General features: G+C 43.1%; 1 protein-coding gene across 4 annotated transcripts in view; it reads left to right on the top strand.

Moving 5' to 3' along the window:
* Nucleotides 1-17,419, top strand: part of LOC132835107 (leucine-rich repeat-containing protein 20-like) — a 93,967-nt gene extending 76,548 nt beyond the window's left edge. For all 4 annotated transcript variants that reach the window (XM_060854427.1, XM_060854425.1, XM_060854426.1 and 1 more), the window contains exons 3-5: nucleotides 4,862-5,011; nucleotides 9,920-10,087; nucleotides 16,496-17,419. In XM_060854427.1, the coding sequence (XP_060710410.1) occupies nucleotides 4,862-5,011; nucleotides 9,920-10,087; nucleotides 16,496-16,629 (452 nt within the window). In that variant the 3' untranslated portion in view covers nucleotides 16,630-17,419. The remainder of the gene's footprint in view (nucleotides 1-4,861; nucleotides 5,012-9,919; nucleotides 10,088-16,495) is intronic.
* Nucleotides 17,420-19,638: the final 2,219 nt, after the last annotated feature.

Consider the following 19,638-nt stretch of genomic DNA (forward strand, 5'->3'; position numbering starts at 1 on the left):
GACACTATGGGACAATTTAGCATGGCTGATCCACCTAACCTATACATCTTTGGACTGTGGGATGAAACAGAATGTCCAGAGGAAACCCACACAGACACAAGAGGAATGTTCAAATTTCACACAGACGCTAGCCCAAGGGTGGAATCGTGTCTGAGTCCCTGGCGCTGGGAGGCAGCAGTGAGCCACTGTTCCACCAATCAAGTCCATACAGAGTTCCTACAGTATTCAGTCTTATTTTGAAGCAGAACCTTTTGAACACAGATGGGTCTCAGAGCCACCTACCTTTTGCATTGGGAACCTTCTGATGAACATGGTCATCTTCACCTTGGAAGAACATTGATGGGTTCAGTTCTGGTGGTTGCAGTGTCACTGAGAGTCTGTCACAAGGAAGTGTGCTCACTTTAGTCTATTCATAGATATTTTCCAATCAACCTGTTCAGAGATGTTATCACACACTTCTAGAGCAGGTAGAACTTGAACCTAGGCCTCCTGGCTTAGAGGTAGGGACATTGCCACTGTGCCAGAACAGTTCTATGCAGAATGTTTGGCACAGTAATGCTGACAACACTGGAGGTGCTCAGATATAGCTTGGAGGTGTTTGTTGTCCAACTGATAATTTTTCCCTTTCCTTTTCTGGTCTGCCTGTGTTTGCCTGGACAGTCATCTCCATGGCACCAAAAATCTGTGTATATTGATTGACAGAATCCAATGTGATTGAGGACTGTGAGCTTAGACCCAACTCTGCATGTTTGAATACACGTGGAAGGTTTCAGTACTTCCATGTTTTAATTTCAAAACCATCACTTGTGCTCCTAATATCTCCCATATTTTCTGTTTGGTTTGTGTCTTCCAGTCTGTTTTGTTTCAGTTGGATTTCCAGTTTGGATGTCCCCTCTCACTGCTATTGCCATTCTCCTTTCCCATGACCTCGACTGCTCCTGTTCCTTGGACCGATCAAAAATAGAAAGTGTAAAATGACCTGGGTTCTCAGTTGTCACGACCATATGCCAGGGCTCAGTTCCATTTTCAACAAACACATAATAATGTCCTGGTGTCAGACATAAAGAGCGGCTGTATGAGTGTAGGGGGTAACAGTCATGATATTTAGCAAGAATGCATCCCTTCAAAGGGATTTAATGAGATCCTGGTTGGTCTGAAGAGGACGAACAATGAGAACATGATGAAGGAGATACTAAATGAGGACTTTCCTACAGATTTTGTAAGTGAGTAGGATATTTGGAATGGAAATGTGACGTTTATATCAATTTTTGCTCATCTTAAACTTTGATACTGAAAATGGTGCCTCCACACAGAGCCCTGTCACTCACTGATCTACACTGGCTTCAGGGCCACCCAGAGCCCTGTCACTCACTGATCTACACTGGCTTCAGGGCCACCCAGAGCCCTGTCACTCACTGATCTACACTGGCTTCAGGGCCACCCAGAGCCCTGTCACTCACTGATCTACACTGGCTTCAGAACCACCCAGAGCCCTGTCACTCACTGATCTATACTGGCTTCAGGGCCACCCAGAGACCTGTCATTCACTGATTTACACTGGCTTCAGGGCCACCCAGAGCCCTGTCACTCACTGATCTATACTGGCTTCAGGGCCACCCAGAGACCTGTCACTCACTCATCTACACTGGCTTCAGAACCACCCACGCCACATTGTTAGAAATCTTCAGTTTAGATGAAAGATCATTGACGTGAAATGTTAAGTTTGTTTCTCTCTCACCGCAGGTGTCGCTTGTCCTGCTCAATAATTTGAGCATTTTCTGTTTTGATTTAAAATTCTTATCCATATATGTAAATGCTTCCATGGTCTAACCCCTTCCTATCTCTGTAACCTTTCATGGTAACATCCTTTGGATGTGGTCATGATTTGGAGATGCAGGTGTTGGACAGGGGTGTACAAAATTAAAAATCACACAACACCAGGTTATAGTCCCACAGGTTGAATTGGAAGCACTAGCTTTCAGAGCACTTCTTCTTCATCAGGTAGGTGTGACCTGAAGAAGCAGCGCTCCGAAAGCCAGTGCTTCCAATTTAACCTGTTGGTTATAACCTGGTGTTGTGTGATGTTTAACTCTGGATGTGGTGACACTCTGGAATATCTTTTTTTTTAAATCTGCCATCTTGTGCCACTCCTAGTGCAGTCCTTCCATAGTCACTATCTCAGCCTAGGCTTTCAAATGTCCTCCCTAAACCACTCTGCCTCTCTCAGCTCCCTTTCCTTCTTTACCAACCTCCTTAAACAAAAAAAATCCTATCTTGTTCGCTAAGTTTTTGATCAGCTCCTGTAATATCCCTTTGTGTGCCCTGGTATCACATTTCTAGTATGGTATGGGTGCTCGGGGAATGCAAGTTGTTTTTGTAGTCAGAAAGTGACAATTTGAAGTTCTAATTATAGACAAGAAAATACCACGGGTAAAGCAGGTGGAGTTCAAAAATTTTAAAAATGCCGTGACCTTAGAGCACCAAGGGATGTCACAGAGAAAATAACAAAGACAGTGAGCACAGGGAGGAAACCTGCTTGGATAGGGACATCATGCCAGAGTGCTTGACGGTGCTCATTGTCAGCTTTGCCACAAAGAGCCAGAAATAGATTAGGTGACCGCAGATCATTCAACTTAACATCAGCAGTCAGAGCATTTTAAAATTCTGTCGTATAGGGATGGGCAATAAAGGTTGACAACCTTGCCAGCAGCACCTACATTACTTGAACGAACAAAACCAAAATAATATTCAGTAAAAAGGACATGGATGAGAAGGGGACAGGCAGCATGTAAAAGTTAAATCTGGTCTGATAAATTTGATTAAATTCTTTGAGATTAGACTGCGATAGTGAAAGATGTGTATGTTCAGCCTTTGAGCTTTCAAGAATGGGGCTTGATAAGGTTCCAAACAGAAACACTGAAAGATACATGGCTGAGAAGGGGAACATTCAGCCCATTGTGTTCATACCAGGGAAAGAGAGCTGAAGCACAAAGTTGCAATACATAGATTATCATATGAACCAGTCATCACTGAATCAGAGATTAAATGCACAATCTGATGGTGATGACACCCCATGAGCTGAACAGCGAGCACTGAGAGGTTTGATGATAAAATAAAACAGCAAGGGTAGAAAATTAGTTCAAGGATAGTGTTCAGAGAGAAGTGGTCAATAGGTTTCTTTTTGACTGGTTGGTTGTTAATGGTCCCTAAATGTCACAGGTATCTCCATATAATAATGTAGAAGGTGCTGTTCCTTGTCAGATGCTGCATGTGACCGCTCACATTTTAAAGAGGACATCATTTGGCACCATTGCATTTCTTGATACATCAATAATCTCAAGGTAGATATGGGACCTCAATGCCAAAACACAAAGATAACCTAAAAATGGAAAGCATTTGTAACTGTGAAGAGGATTCCGCATGACCTCAGGTAGTGAGATATTCAAATAAATTTCTGTCACAGAAAAGTGATGATTTTTATTTTAAGGGACCAAGAAAGAAATACAATAGGGTCTCAATTATAGAACCAAGAAGAGTAGAACAGCAGAGAGGAAAGCTACAGATAAACCCTCCGCCAAGTGGAAATATGATCCAATACGTTGATTCTAATGGGGGTAGAATATAAAATTGAAGAGGCAATGTTAAAAGTGTGTCATTGTTGGCAGCATATGTTCGAGAAATTGGGTTCAATATTGGTTGCTCCAAGTTAGGAAGGATTTTAAGATCATAAGGAAATTCACCCAAAGAGAAAATTTTACTTATTGATATTAAAACTAGGCGTCTTTTAGTCAAAATGATGAACAGATGGTTAAAGATATTCAAAGAGACAAAAGGCTTTGCAAAATTAAAGATAAAAAATATCTTTCTGCTAATTAGAGCATTAAGATCTGCAGTGAAAGCTTACATAGAGAGATGAAGGGAATTTAGTTACAGAATACATTGTGAGGATGTGGAAAGTCGGATCAGAATCCAAAATAGCCCATAAAACAGAACTGGAAAAGAACAAAATGAAAAGATGAGAAAAGGATAGCAGAATGGGGAAGAAAATGAGAGACAGCACTGATAGAACGGACCCTGTCAGAGGGTCAGCGCCAATACAATGGACTGGAGAGAGTCAAGAAAAAGTGAGGACGACAGATGCTGGAGTCAGAGTCGAAGATGGTGGTGCCTGGAAAAGCACAGCCGGTCAGGCAACATCCAAGGAGCAGGCGAATCAATGTTTCGAGCATAAGCTCTGATTCCTGATGAAGAGCTTATGGTTGAAACGTCAACACTCCTCCTCGGATGCTGCCTGACCGGCTGTGCTTTCCCGCCACCACACTCCTCGACTCTTTATAGAGATTCGCCATTGATACGATGGACCCTCTCAGAGGGAGAGCACTGATACGATGGACCCCATCAGAGAGACAGCACTGATATGATGGATTCTGTTAGAGGGAGAGCGCTGATGCGATGGACCTTGTCAGGGGGAGAGCGCTGATACGATGGGCCCTGTTAGAGAGTCAGCACTAATGTGATGGACCCTATCAGAGAGACAGCACTGATATGATGGACTCTGTCAGAGAGACAGTGCTGATATGATGGACCCTATCAGAGAGACAGTGCTGATATGATGGACTCTGTCAGAGAGACAGTGCTGATATGATGGACTCTGTCAGAGACAGTGCTGGTACGATGGACCCTGTCAGAGGGAGAGTACTGATGTGATGGACCCTATCAGAGAGACAGTGCTGATGTGATGGACTCTGTCAGAGGGACAGCACTGATAGAAAGGGTTGAGTAGTTTTCTTCTGTGCAGTAAAATTCCCTGATTCCTTGTTTTCCCTCTGCCAATATAAATTTGTTATTTTTGCTTTCTTAGATCTGTCAAACTGCAAACTAACCACTTTTCCAGTTGCGCTCTTCAAAGTCATGAAGAACGTTGTGGCAAACATTCACATCATTTCACTGGAAAACAATGAACTGAAATCTATCTCTGGTGAATTTATGACCAACTTTAACCAGCTCCGTGGTAAGTGTTTCTGACACTGACTCGATGCAAGTTATTATTCCTTAAGGGGCAATCACTCGGCTCAGTTTAATTTTATATCGCTTCCCTGATAACAGCTGCAGTAATCGCTCAGCGATTTTTAAAATAACTGTCATAGGTTTCTAATATTATAAATAACATTGCAAAAAAAATCACTATAACCACAGCTATTCCGAGTTGTCAAAATGCTGGGAATATATAAAATATTAGCAAGCTGTTCTTGCTGAGTGCAGGACTGTGCCTAGATTTATAAAGTAAGAATTAATAGTTGATGAATGTAAAATCAGATCATGGGGCAGAGAGAGAGTTTTAATTCAGCTTTAAAACAGATTAGATTAGATTACTTACAGTGCGGAAAACAGGCCCTTCAGCCCAACAAGTCCACACCGATCCTCCGTAGAGCAATCCACCCAGACCCATTCCCCTACACCTAACACTACAGCAATTTAGCATGGCCAATTCACCTGAATTGCACATCTTTAGACTGTGGGAGGAAACCGGAGCACCCGGAGGGAACCCACGCAGACATGGGGAGAATGTGCAAACTCCACGCAGACAGTTGCCCAAGGCGGGAATCGAACCCGGGTCTCTGGCGCTGTGAGGCAGCAGTGCTAACCACTGTGCCAATGTGCTGCCCTGATAGAGGAAAAGTGACCACAAAGGAATAGCAGCATTGTAAAAACTCATCTGGTTCACGAATGCCCTTTTGTGAAAGATATGCCCTTTCTCACCTGATACAAACATACAATAGGGAAAAGAAATAGGCCATTCAGCCCTTCAAATCTGTTCTGTCATTCAGTAAGATCATGACTGATCTGTTTATGTTGGAATTTGCCATCCACCCCAATAACTTTCAATTTTTCTGCCTATCCACCTCTACCTTGGGTTCTGTATTGGCTGCTCCAAGTTAGGAAGGATTTTAAGGTTGTGAGAATGAAATTCACCCAATGAGAAAATCTTACTGATTGATAATAAAACTGGGGTTCTTTTCGTCAAAGAGATTAAGAGATGTTTAAAGATATTTAAAAAGACAAGAGGTTTTGGAATGATAAAGATAGAAAATACTTCTGTACTAGTTAATCCAATAGAAAGTTTTATGAATATAGAGAATTTTGGAAAGTTAATATCGAGTATCTCCTGCCTCATCAGCTACCTCTTTGAAAACCCTAGGATGATGTCCATCTGGACCCAGAGACTTGCCACCACAACTCTTCCAGGTTCACTCTTCATACCACTTTCTTTGTGATTATAATTTCATCTCTCCCTTCCAACTCCTGAGTTACAGCTTTTACTAGAATATTTTTTGTATCCTTTACAGTGAGGACACAAGCAAAATATTTGCTAATGTCATCTGCCATTTCTTTATTATCTCTTATAATCACCCATTCTTTTTGTAAACTTTGTCCCACATTGTGGTTGGTGTTCATGGGCCTTGGACCACTCCCACTAATGACTTCTTTTACCTACTGTTCAGCATCTCCAACCAAAACCAGTTGTACATCTTGATCCCTGGCTGACTTAATTTCTAACTCTTGCACAAATGCCATCTTTGATTAACAATGTTACCCTCCCTCACCTTTACCTAGCTTCCTACTTTACTCAAATGTCATAATTCACTATATATTCAGGATCCAATCCTTGTCATTCTGTAAACAAATCTCAGTAATGGCTATCAGATGATATTTATTTACCTCACTGTGTGGTATCAATTTGTTTATTTTGTTATGGATGCTGTGCACATCCTTTAGTTTTGTTCTGTATACAGAGTCTTTAGTTTTGTTCTTTGTTACTGTTACAATATCTAGTCTTGTTTATTGGTGTATTCCTAGGTTTCTCTGTCTGCCTCTCCCCCTTTCTACCTTCTTGCCATTCTGTGAACCCCATTTTCCATATTGCTATTTTCCTTTCTTAAATCATCTCTTTACATCTTTCCATATTTGATCCTTTGCTCCACTATTAGTTTAAACCCTCACTACACCCCTAGTTATGCAGTTCACCAGAACACTGGCTGAAGCATGGTTCAGATGTAGACAGCCCCACATGGCCCTGTCCTGGTGCCAGTGGCTTATGCACATACATCTCCCACACCAGTCTTTGAGAAGTGTATTCATCTTCCTCATGTTATGGCAATTTGTACATGGCTCAGGTAATCAGAGATGATAACCTTTGAAGTTCTGCATTTTAATTTGTGCATAGTTTCTCATGCTCTCTATGCAGGGCATCCTTTCCATTTCTAACTATCTCATTGATACCTACATGGACCACACCTACTGGATCCACCCCCTCAGGCTGCAAATGCCTTTCCAGTCCTGCGCAGATGCCACGAAATCTGGCACTGTTCAGGTACCACAGCTGCCTAGACTCTCTCTCTTTGCTGCAGAAAATGGTGTCAATTACCCTCATTATACTGTTCCCAATGCCACAATTCCTGTTGCTCCCGCACTTGAAAGCACCTGTACCATGGTGCCATGTTAGTTTGCACATCCACACTGCAGCCCCTACTCACGGCCAAATGAGCTGAGAGAACCTCAGATGTATTGAATAATTGCAGAGCTTGTTGCACCTCCTAATGGGGCCTCCAATTGGCCTGATTTACAGTCACACCCTCCTGCCTCTGACTACTGACCATCCGTCCATCTATCTCAAGTGGTGCAATTGTCTCCAGGTACAAAGAAGCCAAGTAACTCTCCCCCTCCCTGATATGTTGCAGCATCTGTAATCCAAACTCTGGTTGAAACCCTGAGCTGAACTTCAGACATTTACTGCAGCCATGTTTACCTTGACATATTACCTGTCCTGCCATTCTTAATGTGTTTTAATTAGGTAATTAATGCTGCTTTGTCGACATGATAAAAGTGATCCAATGTTAAATTTCAAGAATAGAAAAAACCTTAACCAGTGAACCCAGACTCACTTATCAGTTAGCCCTTTTCTCTTTTTTATTTCAAAAATTTACTTTATTCATAAAATATTTTGATGATTTGTACAATTGCTGAAAATGTGTTGCTGGAAAAGCGCAGCATCCAAGGAGCAGGAGAATCAACGTTTCAGGAATGAGCCCTTCTTCAGTTATCTCCAGCATCTGCAGTCCTCACTTTCACCTTGAAGATCTGTACAACTGGTCATGCCATACATACATAAACATTCCATTTCTTTGCATACAGAGACAGTAATCATTCATACATACTGGTCTGTATGATTACTATCCACATATTTAGCTGGGGGAGTCAACGGAGTCCCCTTACTGCGTAGGCCCCCAGTGCTTAGGCAGGCAGACGTTACGCAGCTGCCCGAAGCTTCAGTGCATCCCTCAACACGTAGTCCTGGACCTTGGAATGTGCCAGTCTGCAACACTCAGTCAGGGTCAGCTCCTTCAGCTGGAAGATCAACAGGTTTCGGACCGCCCAGAGAGTGTCCTTCACCGAGTTGATGATCCTCCAGGCACAGTTGATGTTCGTCTCGGTGTGCGTCCCGGGGAACAGATCGTAGAGCACGGAGTCCCGCATCACGGCGCTGCCGGGATGAACCTCGACAAACATCACTGCATTCGTCTCCAGACTTTTGCTGCATGGGCACATTGCAGAAGGAGGTGTGTGGGTGTGTGACAGTCTTGTTTCCCCCCATGCAGCCACTTCGAGGGCAGTGTGCGGTGCGGGAGAGAGTCTGGGCGTGAATAAAGGATCTCACAGGCAGAGCCCTTCTCGCCACCAGCCAAGCCATGTCTTGGTGCTTGTTGGAAAGTTCTAGCGATGAGGCATTCTGCCAAATGACTTTGACAGTCTGCCCAGGGAACCGCTTGGTAGGATCCGCCCTCTCTTTTTCCCGAAGGGTGTCAAGGACACTACATGCTGACCACTTCCTGATGGACTTGTGGTCAAAGGTGTTTTTCTTCATAAACTTCTCCACGAAGGACAGGTGATACGGAACGGTCCAACTACTCGGAGCATTCCGCGGCAGCGAGGCCAGGCCCATCCTTCACAACACCGGGGACAGGTAGAACCTCAGTACGTAGTGAAACTTGGTGTTTGCGTACCGGGAATCCACGCACAGCTTGATGCAGCCATACACAAAGGTAGCCATCAGGGTGAGGGTGGCATTGGGTGTGTTTTTTCCCCCATTGCCCACATCTTTATAAATCAAGTCTCTTCGGACCCGGGCTATCTTTTAGCCCTTTTCTCTATAGAGCAAGAACCATTTCAATCAGTTAAAATGAATCTATCTCTGTCCCTAACTGCTTGCCTTAAGGATCCTTTTTTCACCCTTCCTCTTTGTGGTACTGACTGCTTGGTACTGGGTCTTCACTCATTCACTCCTCTGGCCTACAGGTAACACTAGGCCTACAGTAATATGGTTCACTCTAAGTGCACTCTGATTGCTGAACAAGTCACTCATTTAAAGGGCAATTAGGGTATGCACCAAATGCTGGCCTAGCCAGCAACATCCTGTGAAATGGCAAAATGAAATTCACCAAATCAAGTGGTCTATTATTCCTAGACCATAGTGGGGTGCTGGAAATACACAGCAGGTCAGGTAGCATCCGAGGAGCAGGAGATGATTTCTGATGATTCCTAATGAAGGGCTTATGTCCGAAACGTCGATTCTCCTGCTCCTTAGATCCTGCCTGACCTGCTGTGCTTTTCTAGCACTACACTTTTGACTCTGATCCCCAGCATCTGCAGTCCTCACTTTCTCCTATTCCTAGACCATGTTCAGCTAGCCTCTAATTACACATGGACCATGACAGAATATGAAGCTAGTACTGCAACAGATAAAATGGTTAGTCTTTGTTACAGAGAGATTTGGTTATAAAGTGGAGACCATTCAACATTCACTATTTCTCTTTAGATTGCTTTTATGGCTTACAGTATGTCAATAACCTTTTCTCTTCAGAGTTAAACCTTGCAGGAAATAACCTCAACCATCTTCCTGATGAAGTTAAATCTTTGACACACTTGACGAGTATTAACCTGGCAAGGAACAAATTCTCAGTTTTTCCACACCAGCTAACTGAACTGACAACACTGGAAACAATTAACCTGGAGGAGAATCAGATTGCTGGTGAGTGTTTTAAGTTGGTGGTTCATGTGCAGTGGGGGGTAGATAGATTTGCTATTGTTCAGCAGTGCCTGCAAAATAATCTCTGAGACAGTAGGCAGCATTTGCAACCATTCATGATGTTTTGGGAGAGAAATTAGACTTGATTATTTCTCTCGTTCTTCACAGCCATTCCTCTGTTTCTCTCTTTCATGACCTGATTTGTTTCATCATATCAGCCCAGATTGAAAAAGAAGCTGCTAATCTCTTGATTGCACTCTGCACCATGCGTTGGGCAGATCAAGCAGAGGAATATCTTACCAGTTAATGTGAATTAGCAGGTTTTGTGTTGAAGCATTCATCCCTCAGTCTCTGTACTGTTCTTCTCAATGGGCGGCACGGTGGCACAGTGGTTAGCACTGCTGCCTCACAGCGCCTGAGACCCGGGTTCAGTTCCCGACTCAGGCGACAGACTGTGTGGAGTTTGCACGTTCTCCCCGTGTCTGCGTGGGTTTCCTCCGGGTGCTCCGGTTTCCTCCCACAGTCCAAAGATGTGCGGGTCAGGTGAATTGGCCATGCTAAATTGCCCGTAGTGTTAGGTAATGGGGTAAATGTAGGGGTATGGGTGGGTTGCGCTTCGGCGGGTCGGTGTGGACTTGTTGGGCCGAAGGGCCTGTTTCCACATTGTAAGTCTAATCTAATCTAATCTAAATGATTTCTACCTCTGCTTCAACTCATCATGTTCCCTCTCCTCTGAGCTCATGGTCCCTTACCCTCCCTTAATTTTTCTCTCCACATAAATTCCCTGATTTTTGGGCCAAAGAGCCTGTCTCTATGTTGTTGGACTCTATGACTCATATTGACATTTAGCTCTCAATTTCATGTCATCTGGTGATGCTGGTCTTGATCATATTAATCATCGATTCAGCTGAATGCAGCCACTTCCCTGTGCCATTCACAATTTGCATAATTTGTCCTCATTCTGACAATATCTCCTTCTGTATCCATCCCTGAAAAGCTATCTCCCAATTCACTTATGATTACACTCACAAAATCACTACTATCCTACCATTTGCCACCTCATTTATATGCTGAAATTGTGTTGCTGGAAAAGCGCAGCAGGTCAGGCAGCATCCCTGGAACAGGAAATTCGACGTTTCGGGCATAAGCCCTTCATCAGGAATTCACCCCATCCTGATGAAGGGCTTATACCCGAAACGTCGAATTTCCTGTTCCAGGGATGCTGCCTGACCTGCTGCGCTTTTCCAGCAACACATTTTCAGCTCTGATCTCCAGCATCTGCAGACCTCACTTTCTCCACCTCATTTCTATTTCAAGATGTGTTCCAGGGAATGGGAATATCACTATTACTATCACATTTATTGACCATCCCTAATTGCCCTAGAGAAGGTGGTAATGGTGAGCTGCCTTTTTGAACTGCTAGGCTTCTTAGAGGTTTGATACAACTTTGTGGTTTGCTCAGGCAATTTCAAATGGCAATTAGGAATCAATCACATTATGTGGTTCTGGAGTCACTTGTAGGCCAGACCTGATAAGGACGGCAGATCTCCTTCCTTAAATGACATCTAGTTCACGAATAAGTTTTTCCAACTTGGTCACCATTAGATTAGCTTTCGATTTCAGGTTCTTATTGAATTCAAATCCCATGACCTGCTATGAGATTTGACCCAGAACGTTAACCTTGGTCTCCAAATTACTAAACCAGTGACTGCACCACTACACCACTGCATTCCTCTTCTAGAGCTACTGATTCACTCACCTGTCCCTCAGCCTACCTTTGATGTCTGAATCCTTAGAAGGAAACACTCTGGCTGCTCCCTTTGGTAAGGAGCTCATCCTCACTTTCTTGACTCCAAGACCCTTGACACCAAGGTCTACAGACTTGAGAGGACCCAATGGGCAATGGGTGTATCCATCCACCACCATATCTGCCTGGGCTACACCTGAACCTGAGGGGCACCAGTGTCCTTGGGGGGAGGTTTGCTAGTGCTCTTTGGGAGGGTTTAAACTAACTCCGCGGGGGCATGGGAACCAGGACTGTAGCTTTAGGGTACAGGACCTTGAGTGTAGGGAGGTTAGGAATAATGCAGCGATCTCTAAGGAGGGTGCCTGTAACCAGAAAGGAGGATTGAAGTGTGTATACTTCAATGCCAGAAGTATAAGGAATAAGGTAGGTGAACTTGCAGCGTGGGTTGGTACCTGGGACTTCGATGTTGTGGCCATTACAGAGACGTGGGTAGAACAGGGACAAGAATGGCTGTTGCACGTTCCAGGGTTCAAATGTTTTAGTAGGATCAGACATGGGGGTAAAAAAGGGGGAGGCGTGGCATTACTTGTCAAAGACAGTATCACAGCAGTGGAATGGACGATGGAAGAGGACTTGCCATCTGAGGTAGTTTGGGCTGAGGTTAGAAATAGGAAAGGTGAGGTCACCCTGTTAGGTGTTTTCTACAGGCCTCCTAATAGTCCTAGAGAAGTAGAGGATAATATTGCGAGGATGATTCAGGAAAAGAGTGAAGGTATCAGGGTGGTTGTTATGGGGGACTTTAACTTCCCAGATATTGACTGGGAGAGCTATAGCTCGAGTTCATTAGATGGGTCGGTGTTTGTACAATGTGTGCAGGAGGGTTTCCTGACACAATATGTCGACAGGCCAACAAGAGGGGAGGCTATATTGGATTTGGTTCTAGGTAATGAACCAGGCCAGGTGTTAGACTTGGAGGTAGGTGAGCACTTCGGGGACAGTGACCACAACTCGGTGACTTTTACTTTAGTGATGGAGAGGGATAATCGTGTGCCGCAGGGCAAGAGCTATAGCTGGGGGCAGGGAAATTATGATGCAGTGAGGCATGACTTAGGTTGTGTGGATTGGAAAAACAGGCTTCAAGAGAAGAACACTAATGAGATGTGGGGATTGTTCAAGGAGCAGCTACTGCGTGTCCTCGATAGGTATGTACCAGTCAGGCATGGTGTAAAGGGCCTTGTGAGGCAGCCGTGGTTTAGTAAGGAATTGGAGTCCCTTGTGAAAGGGAAGAAGGCGGCATATGTAAAGATGAGGCGTGAAGGTTCAGTAGGGGCGATTGAGAGTTATAAGGTAGCCAGGAAGGAGCTAAAGAGGGAGCTAAGAAAAGCGAGAAGGGGACATGAAAAGTCTTTAGCTGGTAGGATTAGGGAAAACCCAAAGGCTTTCTATAGGTATGTCAAGAATAAAAGGATGACTAGGGTAGGTATCGGTCCAGTCAAGGATAGTAGTGGGAAGTTGTGTGTGGAGGCGGAGGAGATTGGAGAGACATTAAATCAGTACTTTTCATCAGTATTCACTCAGGAACAGGACACTGTTGCTGTTGTGAATATGGAATCACAAATAATTAGAATGGATGCCCTGGAAATATGCAGGGAAGAGGTTTTGGGAATATTGGAAAGGATGAATATAGATAAGTCTCCTGGGCCTGATGGCATTTACCCCAGGATCCTATGGGAAGCTAGGGAGGAGATAGCAGAGCCATTGGCCTGGATTTTTATGTCGTCATTGTCAACGGGAATAGTACCAGAGGACTGGAGGATAGCGAATGTGGTCCCATTGTTCAAGAAAGGGAGTAGGGATAGCCCTAGTAACTATAGGCCAGTGAGTCTGACTTCAGTGGTGGGCAAAGTCTTAGAGAGAATGGTAAGGGATAAGATTTATGAACATCTGGGTAGGAATAACGTGATCAGGGATAGCCAGCATGGTTTTGTGAAGGGCAGGTCGTGCCTCACAAACCTTATTGAGTTCTTTGAGAAGGTGACTAAGGAAGTGGATGAGGGTAAAGCAGTAGATGTTGTGTATATGGATTTTAGTAAGGCGTTCGATAAGGTTCCCCATGGTAGGCTAATGCTAAAACTTCAGAGGTATGGCATTGAGGATACATTAGAGGTTTGGATTAGGAATTGGCTGGCTGGAAGGAGACAGAGGGTAGTAGTTGATGGATTATGTTCATCTTGGAGCGCAGTTACTAGCGGTGTACCACAAGGATCTGTTTTGGGACCATTGCTTTTTGTTATCTTTATAAATGATCTAGAGGAAGGACTTGAAAGCTGGGTAAGCAAGTTTGCAGATGACACGAAAGTCGGTGGAGTTGTGGATAGTGAGGAAGGAAGTGGTAGGTTACAGCGGGATATAGATAAGTTGCAGAGCTGGGCGGAAATGTGGCAAATGGAATTCAATGTAGCTAAGTGCGAAGTCGTTCACTTTGGTAGGAATAACAAGAAGATGGATTACTGGGCTAATGGTAGGCTACTTGGTAGTGTGGATGAGCAGAGGGATCTTGGTGTCTATGTACACAGATCTCTGAAAGTTGCCACCCAGGTAAATAGTGCTGTGAGGAAGGCATATGGTGTACTGGGCTTTATTGGCAGAGGAATTGAGTTCCGGAGTCCTGAGGTCATGTTGCAGTTGTATAAGACTCTGGTGAGGCCTCATCTGGAGTATTGTGTGCAGTTTTGGTCGCCATACTATAGGAAGGATGTGGAAGCTTTAGAACGAGTGCAGAGGAGGTTTACCAGGATGTTGCCTGGAATGGTAGGAAGATCGTATGAGGAAAGGCTGAGGCACTTGGGGCTGTTCTCATTGGAGAAGAGAAGGTTTAGGGGAGATCTGATAGAAGTGTATAAGATGATTAGGGGTTTAGATAGGGTAGATACTAAGAACCTTTTACCGCTAATGGAGTCAGGTGTTACTAGGGGACATAGCTTTAAATTAAGGGGTGGTAGGTATAGGACAGATGTTAGGGGTAGATTCTTCACACAGCGGGTTGTGAGTTCATGGAATGCCCTGCCCGTATCAGTGGTGAACTCTCCTTCTTTATGTTCATTTAAGCGGGCATTGGATAGGCATTTGGAAGTTATTGGGCTAGTATAGGTTAGGTAGGACTCGGTCGGCGCAACATCGAGGGCCGAAGGGCCTGTACTGCGCTGTATCCTTCTATGTTCTATGTTCTATCATGGGGAATGAGAAAATAACATTGAGCTTATTTTCTCCATTGAAAACCATTTCCTTAAACTGCCTATCCTTGCCTTCTGCAGGCATTGGTTTAGAGTTGATATAATTAGACTGGTAATCTAGAGCCTGTCTAAGGCTGATGTACTGCAACTTGGGTTCGAATCCCACATGGCAAATGGTGAAATTTGAATTCAGTAAAAATCTAGAATAAAAAAGAGTCCAGTGATGATCGTGGACTTATCTCAGTTTGTTCCATTCTAGCTGACCTAGCCAGAGAATCACTTTTCTCCTGCTCCTGGGCTGTTACTTCTGATGACACCAAGACCAAGCTCCCTATATTTTTCATCTCTGTGATGCCCCTCGGCAAAATCATCTGAAAGGGTGTAGGTTTAAGATGAGTCATAGAGATGTACAGCATGGAAACAGACCCTTCGGTCCAACCCGTCCATGCTGACCAGATATCCCAACCCAATTTAGTCCCACCTGCCAGCACCCGGCCCATATCCCTCCAAACTCTTCCTATTCATATGCCTCTTAAATATTGCAATTGTACCAGTCTCCACCACTTCCTCTGGCAGCTCATTCCATACACGTACCACCCTCAGTGTGAAAATGTTGCCCCGTAGGTCTCTTTTATATCTTTCCCCTTTCACCCTAAACCTATGCCCTCTAGTTCTGGACTCTCTGATCTTACAGAAAAGATTTTGCCTACTTATCCTATCCATGCCCCTCATAATTGTGTAAACCTCTATAAGGTCACCCCTCAGCCCCCGACGCTCCAGGGAAAACATCCCAACCTGTTCAGCCTCTCCCTATACTCAAGTCCTCCAACCCTGACAACATCCTTGTAAATGAGAGGGAAAAGATAGAAAAGGGACTTAATGGGCAATGTTTTCATGTAGAGGGTGGCGAGTGTATGGAATGAGCTGCCAGAGGAAGTGGTGGAGGCTGGTACAATTACAACATTTAACAGGCATCTGGATGGGTATATGAATAGGAAGGATTCAGAGGGATATGAGTCAAGTGCTGGTAAATGGGACTAGATTAATTTAGGATATCTGGTCAGCATGGATGAGTGGGACCGAAGGGTTTGTTTCTGTGCAGTACAACTCTATGACTCTATGAAAGCTATGAAACTAATAACCTTTAGACAGAGATATGGATTTCCCAGCAACGAGTTGCACAACAAGATTTCATTTTTGTAAGATTTTTACTGTAACAAACTAAAACTTACATTATTAAACAACGCTTAGTAAGCAACCAATACATTTAATCTCTTATTCCTTAGAAGCTTGTTGACACATCTGGAAACCCCACTTTGCATTTACCCTGAACATGAAGTTTAAAGTCTGACATTTCTCCTAACTCGAACAGGATCTAGTCTCTCAGTTTCACCAGGGTGAAGAGTTCAATGATTTACTTCTGTTTTTCAGAGATACCAGTTGACAGTCTTGCCTCAATGCCCTCCCTCAAGTCGTTGAATATGAAATCCAACCCTTTCAGCAGTGATAGCCAGAGAACTCAGCAGAGTGTGTTGACGTTTGAATTACTCACAAGAGATGAATAAATAGTTGTGGAATAGAGGACGAAGCTTGTTTAGAGTGAACAATACCACTGGCTCAAGGATTTGGTCCCTGGAAAATGGGATAGTGACTGGCAAAATATGGCATTTTACCAGAAAATATAGCTGATTGAGTGATTTGTTTGAACCATCCAATGTAAATTGAGTGGTGGTTGCACTTAAGTCTTCTGGAGCCTTTATTTATTTATTTGTGACAGCTTTGGTTTTTCAGATAAAGCAATTAAAATTCTGCATTCACAGTTCTTTCAGTTTTATTTAAAATTTCTGTTCTATTCTGCTTTACAAGAATTTGATCAGAAATTATTTGACCTTTTGAACTAACTATAGTGAAAAGAATCTACAGACAAAAATAGAAATTGCTGGAAAACCTCAGCAGGTCTGGCAGCATCTGTGGAGAGAAATCAGAGTTAAAGTTTTGGTTTCCTGACCCTTCCTCAGTTCTCACCTGACCCAAAATATTAACTCTGATTTCTCTGCACAGATGCTACTAGACCTACTGAGCTTTTCCAGTAATTTCTGTTTTTGTCTATGATTAACAGCGTCCGCAGTTCTTTCGGTTTCTATTTTCTCCACAGTTGGCTGTTATCCTGAAAAGCTTTGCTAATTAAACATCTTTTCTGTTGAAATATGAATAACAAATATCACCCTGTCAGCTTCCCCTTTAAGCTGCTGATGTAAAATTGTTATTGTATGATGGGTAATGGTTATGGCTTTTCAGTCAAATTATATTTAAAAAGAAACACTGTGATAATTACATTAAAAAACTGATGTGTTAGATTGTTGTGGGTCTGTATAATTATGTTCGGTGATTCACTAGCACTAGCCAGTTCTGATACAATAGTGTATCTGACACAGCACAATGTTAAACCCATGGCTAAACTACATTGTAATTGGTCAGTTATGAGTGTTGCTGAAAAAGGAAACACTGTCATTTTTTTCTCTCTTGTTTGGTTACAAAAGCTTTGGGTTACTGTTCTTGGGTATATTCTCCATGGCCATATTTCAACTAATCAGAATCCACTAGTCAACCAATTAGCATTCTATTTTTTATGGACTATAAATTATCATTCTCCTTGAGACTTGGTATTCTTGAATCTGTCCTGATTTCTGGAAAACAAAAAAAAAAGCTTTCATAGTATCTCTCTTTCTCTGCAAAACTCAAGTTCTGGATGAGCAAGGGACCAACTGAGAAACGTATGTTGAGACATCTGTACAACACACTCAAAACAGAAGACCTTTCTACTGAAATATGAATAACAAGTATGTCACCCTGTCAGCTTCCCCTTGAAGCTGCTGATGTAAAGTTGTTACTATATGATGGGCAATAGTCAAGGTTTTAGAGTCAAATTATTTTTAAAAAAACCACCGTAGCAATTAAGTTAAAGAGCTGATGTATTAGTAGCTGCTGCAGAAAAATGCCGAGGACCCAGAGTGGGTACACAAGAAGCTTACTGAGATGGAGATGCAATCATGTGGAGAAGTTAAAGATGCTGGGATTACATTGAACGTAGAACTGTACTGCACAGGGACGAGCCCTTCGGTCTATGATGTTGTGCTGAACATGATGTCAAGTTAAAATAATCCCTTCTGCCGGCCCTGTCCATGTCCCTCGGTTCCTTGCATATTCGTATGCTTATCTAAACGCTCCTATCATATCTGCCTCCATCACCATCCCTGGCAGCGTGTTCAAACTCCTATCATTGTATAAAAAACTTGCCACTCACATCTTTGAAGTTTTTCCCTTACCTTAAATGCATGTCCCCTGGTATTAGACACTTCAACTCTGAGAAAAAAAATTCTGACCATCAACCTTAACTATGCATCTTATAATTTTACAGAATTTTATAAAGTCTCCCCATAGCCTCTGACAATCCAAAGAACCTGAGTTGTTTCTAGCCTCTCCTTATAGCTCATAGCCTCTAATCCAGGCAGCTTCCTGGTAAACCTTTTCTGCACCCTCTTCAAAGCTTCCACATCTTTCCTCTAATGTGGTAACCGGAATTGAATGCAATGCTCTTAAGTGCGGCCTAACCAAAGTCTTATAAAACTGCAATATCCTGACTTCTGTAAGCAATTCCCCAACCAAAATGGCAAACATCTTTACCACCCTACCTACTTGCATGGCTGCTGTCAGGGAGCTATGAACTTAAACCCAAAGGCCTCAACAGCCCCAAGTATTGTCCTCCTTGATATAGAGGAGGTTAAAGAGGAAGATATTGTTGAACAAATAGGAAGAAATTGTTTCTACTGGTAAGTAAACCAAAAGTTTAAATTAAATGTAACAAATATTAGAGCAGAAATTCGAAGAAAAGTTCATCATGCCGATAATTTAGATTTGGAGCACATTACCTGTTTTCCTACCCTAACTAGGCTATGAGTCCATCTACAGATCATAGACTGCAGTGACTTAAGAAGGCAACTCATCACCACCATCTCATACGCAACTAGGGATGGGCAATTAAGTACTGACCAACCATTGAAGGCCACATCCCATGAATGGATAAAAATAATGCCGCCAGAAATTTCAAAAGGACATGTATTTGTGAAGGTTATTTTGTATACTTAATTTGGCAAGGAGCAAAACTGTAGAACTCTTTGAAAGAACTCAAAGTTCAAAGCCAAGATGCATACATATGAATGAATTAATATAGAAATATATGAGCTAGTAGCAGTGTTATGTTTGATCATTTGATAATACCATGCCTATCTTATTGTAACCTCAAATTCACATTTCTGCTTATATGTGATGAGCTTACATCCCCCCTTGCTTACCAAGAATCTATCCACCTCTGTCTGTAAAATATTCAAGATTCGACTTCTACTGTCTAAGAAAGAGAGTTCCGAAGACTCTCCACCCTTTCCGAAAAATAAATGGCATTCTCTCTGTCTGAAATGGGCCACCCTATATTTTGAAACAGTGCCTCTAGTTCTAGTTTCTCTTTCGAAGAGATACGTCCTTTCCACATCCACCACGTCAAGACTCCTCAGGATCGT

This window comes from Hemiscyllium ocellatum, chromosome 43 (assembly GCF_020745735.1).
Source record: "Hemiscyllium ocellatum isolate sHemOce1 chromosome 43, sHemOce1.pat.X.cur, whole genome shotgun sequence".
Classification (NCBI taxonomy): Eukaryota; Metazoa; Chordata; class Chondrichthyes; order Orectolobiformes; family Hemiscylliidae; genus Hemiscyllium; species Hemiscyllium ocellatum.